Source organism: Sander vitreus, chromosome 5 (genome assembly GCF_031162955.1).
Source record: "Sander vitreus isolate 19-12246 chromosome 5, sanVit1, whole genome shotgun sequence".
NCBI lineage: Eukaryota > Metazoa > Chordata > Actinopteri > Perciformes > Percidae > Sander > Sander vitreus.
In genome coordinates, this window is record NC_135859.1 from 34,660,466 (window position 1) to 34,670,465 (window position 10,000).

At 41.8% G+C, this 10,000-nt stretch overlaps 1 protein-coding gene across 1 annotated transcript in view; it reads right to left on the reverse strand.

The window, feature by feature from the left end:
• inpp5l (inositol polyphosphate-5-phosphatase L) overlaps positions 1-10,000 on the reverse strand; it is a 36,769-nt gene that overhangs the window by 13,903 nt on the left and 12,866 nt on the right. Inside the window, exons 4-7 of the mRNA XM_078251634.1 lie at positions 9,002-9,089; positions 2,853-2,916; positions 2,166-2,269; positions 1,287-1,339 (exon numbers count right to left, since the gene is read on the reverse strand). Of these exons, the coding sequence (XP_078107760.1) occupies positions 1,287-1,339; positions 2,166-2,269; positions 2,853-2,916; positions 9,002-9,089 (309 nt within the window). The remainder of the gene's footprint in view (positions 1-1,286; positions 1,340-2,165; positions 2,270-2,852; positions 2,917-9,001; positions 9,090-10,000) is intronic.

Consider the following 10,000-nt stretch of genomic DNA (forward strand, 5'->3'; position numbering starts at 1 on the left):
TTTTAGCGTGTATAGAGCCAACATATTTTCACATATAAATCAGTAAACTATGCGTTTATTTCAACCAAAACTAGAGTTGTGATGGTTGGAAAACTGGAGAGACAAGCCAAAACGGCTTTTCATAGTTTTATTTTTATTTCTGTCGACTTTGAATGAAGTGTATTTTACGATGCTAAAATGACTGTTTATTTACATGGAGTCTGGTGGGTTTAATTTCGCGAATGTTTTTATGTTTAAAAAAAAAAAGGATCTTACTCTTTAACAGAAAGGTCTATCTTCTTAGAAATCCTTTCCATAATGTTGTCAGACTCTTAGAATATTAATCTGAGTCTGTCTGCGGCAAAACGAGCACTTTTGTGAAGGTAAATACAAGCTGGACAACTGCCCAAATTAGCTTACATCGTACTTGTTTCACCGCTGCCGATTACAGCGATCGTTCTTAATACTGGACCAATGTCAAAGATTGTTGTTCCCATCAGTCACTTAGACACAAAAAACATGGGAAAATATATAAAATAGGGTCCAGGTTGAAAAAAATGGTAGTAACCATTTAATGTCACTATAAAGGACTTTGGTTTAGATTTGTATATTAGTTTGAAAGGGGGTTAGAAATGGCAGGACTTATATTGGCAGGTATGTAGGTTAACGTCAGCTTCATTCAGTTCTTTCAAATCAAATCAAATCATGCTAAACATAAATATAAATCAAGCATATTATAAATATTCATTAATACACACCGTGGCCCCAATATACTGTACATATAGAGAGCCTCCCTTTCCTTATACTAAACAACAGTTTTGTATATTTTGTATACATTTGTTTCTGTTTCTGTTTGTTTTGTTTTTTCATTTGACAGCTATTGTTGACATACTTAGACAACTAAAAGTGAAAGTGAGTTGAGTCCAACAGAGATAGACCTTTAAAACCTCTCTGAGACCTTTCTGTTTAACCAGAAACAGCTGGTATTATAAATATTCATTAATACACACCGTGGCCCCAATATACTGTACATATAGAGAGCCTCCCTTTCCTTATACTAAACAACAGTTTTGTATATTTTATATACATTTGTTTCTGTTTCTGTGTTTATTCCTTATTAATGTTTAATGTTTTTATGTATGTATGTATGCACCAATCACCAAGGCAAACTGCACGTACGTGCAACTTACTGTGGCAATAAACTCCTTTCGGATTTTTTTTTCTAGTTTTCATTTTCAGACAGAACAGGGAAGATGGGGTATATTTTGTGAGTCACATAAAAGAATTATAAAGTGCGTGGTACGTACTGGTTGTGTATGATCCAGCGGGTCCTCATGAAGCCCTTCCTGGACCACTTGAACTGCAACAGAGACAGATGAGAGAGAGTCACTAAACAGCAGTGAGCCGTGTCTTTGAGGGGACAAACTGAAAGCATTGATTCTTTCACATAATTTGTCTCATCTCCCTGTCAGCGCGGGCAGACAGCCCCAAAAGACTCATTTGTCCCAACATCTCCCTTTGGTCCTCACATACCCCTCCCTACACACACACACACACACACACACACACACACACACACACACACACACACACACACACACACACACACACACAGGAAGAGATACACACAAACACAGGCACAGGCAGAGATACACACACACACACACACACACACACACACACACACACAGGCAGAGACAAACACACACACACACACACACACACACACACACACACACACACACACAGAGACACACACACACACACACACACACACACACACACACACACACACACACACACACACACACACACACACAGACAGAGAGACACACACACACACACACACACACACACACACACACACACACACACACACACACACACACACACACACACACACACACACGCACACACATGCATACATATGTAACAGAGTTTTAAAAAACACTTGATTGTTTTTTTTCGGCACCATTTTATTATAGCAGGCTGTTGTGTGTAATGAAAGCCAATCGATGTATTAATATTGTCTTCCACAGGGATGTGTTTCCTTTGTTTAATGTTATTTTTTATAATCTCTGTGTAGTCGCCCCAACCCCACGTACCTTTTCACTATTTTTAGAAAATACATAACATTGTGTTTCATGTTTTTGAGGTGTGTTGTTGTTAGGAGTCAGGTTACGCACATCAGGCCAGAAATTTTTTGGGAACTTTTCTTTCTCCACAGTGGTGACCCCGTCCAGAGAGCCCACGTGCTTCTTCTGTACCGACACTGCTTTAAAATCCTTAACTGTGAGGGAGAGAGGGGGGGAGGCGTGACATGTAAAAGAGTGAGAAAACATGCAAACAGCAATCAATAAACTGGTGTTAACCTCATCAGAGCGGCATGCGTGATGAGAGGATCCATAAGCGAGCCATTAGACGTGTGTTTGCTGACCAACAATCGGTTTCGGGCCGCGCGGCGAGTGGCAGCTGCGGGATGTTTATGGTTCTTCCATAAGCTTTTCCGAGGAGCTTTTTCAAGCCTAACGTGACTGGACTATGCAGGAGCAGGAAAAATAACACTTTAAATTCAGGTTCTTTTGCAAATATCTGGCGAGGAGGAGGCCATCTTACTGTCGTTACACACGGAGAAATGTCCTGAAATTCCTGCTGTTAAAAAAAAGACAGGAATCTTGCCAATCATATGCAATATTCCTCTCATTTCACTGAAGGTATGAGCCATTACCGCAACAATCAGAATGCAAGAGGAGTGGTTTATGCTCAGACTTAAAATGATTAAGGAAAAAGCTGAATGAATACCTGATATATAAAAAAACTGAATAATAAAACAACAAAAATCAATGCAAACATGAGGAGTCAAAGATTTTTACCATTAAAATCATACTGATAGATGTTTTTCAGTGACTTGTGGATGAAGTACATGCTCCCCAAAGCCTGCGGAGAGAGAGAAATAAAGAACAGTGTCACAACATGTCTGACGAAAAGAAGTTTAGAGCTGCAAAGATGAATCGATGGATTGTCAACTATTGAATCAATCGCCAACTATGTTGATAATCTATTAACCCTTGTGTTGTCCTTGGGTCGAATTTGACCCGTTTTCAACGTTTTTTTCAAAAAAATATTGCCCAAAATGAACACTGATGCATGGAGAGCAGGTGAAATATATGATTACTTCAGTTGTGGGTGTTTTATTCCATTTGAAAGCATTTGAAAAAAATGTTTTCAATGGTTTTCACAACAGTATATTGTTGCTTTTCAGTGTGACAACTGTAACTTTTTTCAATGTTTTGGTCGTCTTTTTTGACACTTTTTCTGACGTTCTTTTATCATTTTTCTTTTTCAAATGCTATAAAATTGACTAAAACACCCAAATTCAATGACAGTAGTGAGCTGATCATTTAATTAACTTGTGAAGAGCGTTCTACGGAACCATCCACGTTTTTTCTTTTGACAGTTTGGTTGAAAGAAACCCAAATTTCTGATATAGAGAGACATTTTTCACCATTTTCTGACACGTTATAGACCAAACAACTAATCGATTAATCGAGAAAATAATCAACAGATTCATTGATAATGAAAATATTAGTCACAGCTCTTTTTTTAACAGCATTAAACGTCATCAAACTATGATGTTTAAGCTTTTTAAAAAGGGAACACCTGAGCTCGGTCTGATCAATTCAGGCAATAAAACCATAAACATCAAAATGATCTCAACTCAGCCTCTGAAATGACTAACTGAATTGTTCATTTCTCCATCTTGCGAGCTAAATTGTGAGCCTCGTATTGAACGAGTATATGTTGTTACTCTCCCAAAGACACATGAAACTTTAAAGAATAGAGACGTTCAAAGTGAACGCGTAACGGCGTGACACATCCACACACACACGCTGGCCTTCTCAGTACACACACTTCAGCACCCAATCATCCCTGACACGGGCTGACAATTTTTAATGCACTAACTGCCTGCTCCAGTGATCTGATTAATCACGCCCCGGGAGATCAATAAAGACAGAAAATTAAAACAATTTAAAAGGTATTAAGCAGTAGGCCTGCTGTCTGCCAACAACGCCACGACTGGGGGCCGAAGACAAATCAGCCGGCACTCAGAGGGCTCGGGGCGTGACGGACCGCTGTGCAACACCCCTAAACACACACACACACACACACACGCAGAGACACACACACACACACACACACACACACACACACGCAGAGACACACACACGCAGAGATACACATGCACACACACACACACAGACACACACACACACACACACACACACACACACACACGCAGAGACACACACACACACACACACACACACACGCAGAGATACACATGCACACACACACACACACGCAGAGACACACACACGCAGAGACACACACACACGCAGAGACACACACACGCAGAGATACACATGCACACACACACACACACGCAGAGACACGCACACGCAGAGACACGCACACGCAGAGACACGCACACGCAGAGACACGCACACACACACACGCAGAGACACACACACACGCAGAGACACGCACATGCAGAGACACACATGCACACACGCAGAGACACGCACACGCAGAGACACACATGCACACACGCACACACACACACAGAGAGACACACACATGCAGAGAGACACGCAGAGACACACACACACACACACGGAGACACACACACACACACACACACAAAGACACGCACACACACGCACACGCAGAGACACACACACACACACACAGAGACACACACAGAGAGACACACACACACAGAGAGACACGCAGAGACACACACACACACACACACAGAGACGCACACACACACACACACAGAGACACACACACACACGCAGAGACACACACATGCAGACACACACGCAGAGACACACATGCAGACACACACATGCAGTCACACAAACACAAACACACGCAGAGACACACACACGCAGAGACACACACACACACACATGCAGACACACACACACAGAGACACACATACGCACACACACACACATAAACACATGCAGAGACAAATACATGCAGAGACACACACACACACACACACACACACACACACACACACACACACACACACAGCCGTAGCATGAGAGATCTCTCCCTGAAGAGATCATTTATCTTATTTGATAAAATGGTTGTCGGCTCCAGTGAGCAACTTGTCCAAACGAAGGTTCAGAGTTATTTAAACGAGTCTGATGAGGTCGTAACTGAATGCTGAAACTAAAACCTGACGGAAGAATGTTTTATTCCTGCTTTCTTTTGGAAGGCTGGCTGACTTCTGCCAAACATCCCCAAATACTAACTAATTAATTAGCCCGAGGTAAACGCGAGCTATCAGCAGCTGGGGTGGCAGTAGCTCAGTCTGTAGGGAGTTGGGTTGGGAACCAGAGTCGCTGGTTCAAGTCCCCATAAGGACCAAAGTATGGTGGTGGACTGGTAGCTGGAGAGGTGCCAGTTCACCTCCTGGGCACTGCCAAGGGGCTCTTGAGCAAGGCACCGAACCCCCAACTGCTCGGGGCGCCTTTCCATGGGCAGCCCCCTCACTCTGACATCTCTCCATTAGTGCATGTAGAGGTACTGAGCATGTGTGTGGAATTCAGGCCTGTGTGTAACAACAACAGAGTGAAAACATTGTAATTTCCCTTGTGGGATTAATAAAGTATAAATTATTATTATTAAAAGTGACGGTGTGTGTGTGTGTGTGGCGGCCCGTGCAGACAGCAGAGAAACACAACAAAGGAGCAGCAGCTTCACCAAAACGAAGACTGAAAAACAAACTATTTTTGGTGCAACCATTTACCCGCCATGTGGCGGACAGATTCACTCGCCAAACGGTAGAATTTACCCCCATTTGGCGCTTGCCGAGTGTTTATTTTGGAGCCTGCACACACACTCAAACACAGATACACATTCCCCCTCCAAATACTCTGCCAAACACCTGTCATCATCAATCAGGTTTGTGCACAGTTTAATAAAAAAATATTGACTTACAAGTGATTTTTTATCAAAACACCATTTGTACTGGGAGTGCCCCCTCTGCTCCGGCAGCCCCTCTGAAAGGAGAACCCCCCAAACTCTCTCTTGGCCGTATAACTGATGATCCGCAGCCAGGGGGAAACAAATTGAAAATCAATGCAGGTGGCACCGACGAAATGAGAATGAGGCATTAGGAGGGGTGGGGTTGAGGGGGGGGGGGGCTGCAACCCTCTCAGGGCAAACAGTGGAGGGTGCGAACACTCGAGCGCAGGGGAAACTTAGTCCCAGCTGTCTCTCTCCCACCCCCCTACCTCCCGCTAACACTTTATTTATCGTGCACAAATGGGCTGGGATCAATAGTTTTAATCTAGAGTTAAATGTATTGACTTTGGCCCGTCCCCCCCCCCCCCCCCCCCCCCCCCCCCCCCCCCCACACCTGACCATTGACTTTCTCCTTTTTACTTCACACACCTTCAGTCCTCGGCTGCAGCCGTTGACCCCTACTGTCAGCCGTGCATCACGTGGGAGGAGTAAGGGTTAATAGTTTAAGAGATACTCAGCCACTTTTCTCAACCCGGGAGGTGTTACTCCCAACCAGGGAAGAATGTCAGACCAAGTAGTGCTGACAAAACCGTCATGAGCAACTTCGAACGCAGTTCAATTCCCTTTTTGTTTGTTTTGAGTTTGCAGTTGTGTGTGCACTGTATGCAGTAGGAGTTAGATTTTTAAGTGGCATGTGGCAGCCGGAAGTGGCATGTCCTGGCATGTGCCACATTCCTAAAGCCAAGTGGCGTTTTATCGCACGGCTACGTCACACGCGGGTTGCGGAAAAGAGGAAACGGTTGGGTTTAGGAAAACAATAAACGTGGAAAGGAAACATCACTCGCGGGACACAAAGTCACACGCGAGACGCGATCTCCGCTTTCCTGGGTGAAAGTCCTGTGTTTGACCAACCTCCCCTACACGGATTTCCGCCCTTTAATACTATGCTACGGCGTCAATTCACACGCAATCGCAATTGGCATACGGAAGTACGAGAAGTACATGCCAATGGCACGTGCCAAATGCCACTTAAAAAAATCTAGCTCCCTCTCATTGTATGGGGAAGCTTAAGGGAAAGGGGCTGTAAGGGAAAGGTTGCGACGTTGAACCTGACATACCAGAAAACAAAAGCACAAAGCTGAGCCCATGACCCGAGCAGTGTCAGGCGCTGAAGAGCTCCAGGTCAGACTGACAGACTCAGGTTTCAACGATAGACGGCCATAAGAGATGCAGTTGCAGTTAAAGACCATCTCCGCTGTTTGTGCCCACACTGTGTAACTGTTACAACATTGTTTCATACTACATCTGTGAAGTCTGTCATTTACATCAGGCTGTGGTTTTAAACATGTCTGAGATTGTGCTAGGAGCCTCGATGGATGAAACCCAACACACACACACACACACACACACACACACACACACACACATACACACACACGTGGAGTACACACATGTTCAGTACACACACTATCACATACAGATACTAAGATACTAGATACTAAGAGATCATTTCGGGTTCGGCCACCGTAGGAGGAAGGGCTACAAAGTAATATTCAGTTGGTTGTCATATATAATTTCCCCGCTAGATGGGAGAAATCCTTACTCAATATAGCTTTAAGTTTGTCCTCGGGTCAAATTTGACCCGTTTTCAAAGTTTTTATACCAGAAATATGGGTTTCTTACAACCAAATTGCCCAAAAATAACATGGATGCATGGATGTACGTTGTACGGAACCCATATATCGATCTTTGCACGTAAAATTAATGAGTACTTTGATTGAATTTTGGTTGTTTTATTAAATGTTATAAACATGCTTAAATGGTTTTAAAACAGTATTGTGACTACACTTTGACATAAACTAGTCTGTGATGCACTCAACATCCTTTAGTCCAAATAATTCATACTTTCTGCTTTTTAGCTCAAAAATTAGGTATGATGTCATATAAATTAGGTTTATTGACCATGAATTTAAAAATAAAACATTGAAAAAAAGTGACAAAAACGTTTTAAAAAAAAGTGTCAAAAGCATAAAAAAGAGCCAAAAAACGCTGGAAAAAGCACCAAAAATTCCACTTCACCTTTGACCTGGATGGACAACAAGTTCACGGTCGACAGGAAGACAACACAAGGGTTACGCTTATTTAGTGCTCCAGCTTTCCCAACGTTTTAGACACAGATATGGTGATAATAACGGTCCAGAAAACCTGTTTGCAAAAGAAGTACACATAAAAACAAAAATCTAATATACAAAATGTAATAGATTATTTGCACGTAAAAATGTTCCACTGGGTTCTACAAAGCCTCGCTTTCCTAAAGCAGTGGTTCTCAGACTTTTTTCAATAATGTACCCCTTTTGTGCTTATCATTTTCGGTAGAAAAAGAAATCTCTATAAAGAGGAACAGTACAGCGCTGTCAGCGATAGATTTACTAAACAACAGCGTTGGAACTGAAAAAAACATTTAAATGCTAATGAGAAAAAGAGACAAACACTGTAAAAAAGACAAAACCTTGGAAAAAGATGGTAGAAAGAAGGAAGGAAGTAAGGCAAGAATAGGTCGAAAATAGTATCAAAAACTTCAAAAACAGTGAGATAACTTCGAAAAAAGTGAGAAAACGTGTTAAAAGTAGAAGGAAGGAAGAATAGGTCCAAAGAAGGAGACACAAATGTCACATTTTTGGTAGGAAAAATGAAGTCTAAATAAAGAGGAACAATGTTCTGGACAACAGCCTTGTAACTATTAAACATTTTGTTAAATATCTCACGGACCCCCTGCAGTCCTCCAAAGTACCCCTAGGGGTACATGGACCCCCATTTGAGAACCACTGTCCTAAAGCATTGAGCAGAAACCAGCTCCTGCTTTTCTCATCAGCAGTCCAACGCCTGCTCTGCCTCTGAGCACTGACCTGGAGGAGGACGGCATCTAGTGGAGGCACATGTGAACTGCTCTCACAGAGACGTTGGGTGTGCTTCTTACCGTGAAGCTGTCTTCTGCCTGGAACTGGTTGTCCACATAGACGCAGACTCTGTCAAAGTCTTTCATCTCCTCACTGGACTCGATGCTCCTGCAAACAACAGAGCGATCGTTAGGCAACGGCGGGGAAAAGGTTTGTTCCCTTTGACGTAGAGCTGAAGATAATCGCACTGACCGCTACAAGAAATCACAAGAATTCACAAGAAATCACAAGAAATCATAAGAAATCATTCCTACCACAGGCAATAAAACACACATTTCAGCACTGAGTGTTAAATAAGACTCATATACATCACAATACTGCGCTAAGTGCAACTTGCACAAACATAGGTTTGACTTACATCTTCATAAATATTAGGGGTGTGCAAAAAAATCGATTCACCTTAATAATATATATATATTGTAATCACATGGGAAAAGTAACTACATTTACATACTGTGAATCGTTTTTTGAATCGAATAAATAATATAATAAATACATTTTAGGTAGGTTGTACATTTTTATTCCCAACTTGTACATTTGGACATTCTTTCCTTTGTATTTTTTTTGTATCTTTATTTTTTGAATAGATGTTCTTGTATTCAATCCTGTTTATTATTTCTTGTGTATTCTGTATGTGTGTCTGATATTTTGCTGCTGTATCACTGAAATAGTCCAATTTGGGATCAATAAAGTCTGATCTAATCTAATCTAATAAATGGATTAGTGGATTTAGGTTTAAGATCTGTCTCGATAAAAATAAACAACAATAAAGAAATACACGGTGCATAACAAGCAACAATACTAGGGCTGTGTATTGGCAAGAATCTGGTGATACGATACGTATCACGATACACGGGTCACGATTCAATATATTTCGATACTGTGTGTAAGGTGATATATTGGGATTTTATTAAAGTATCATTTTAGAAAAACTAATATTTAAAAAAAGACATGATGTGCATAAAAGTCAAAATAAGTTTACTTTAGGTCAACAATTCAGTACAGAGAAAATCAAACTG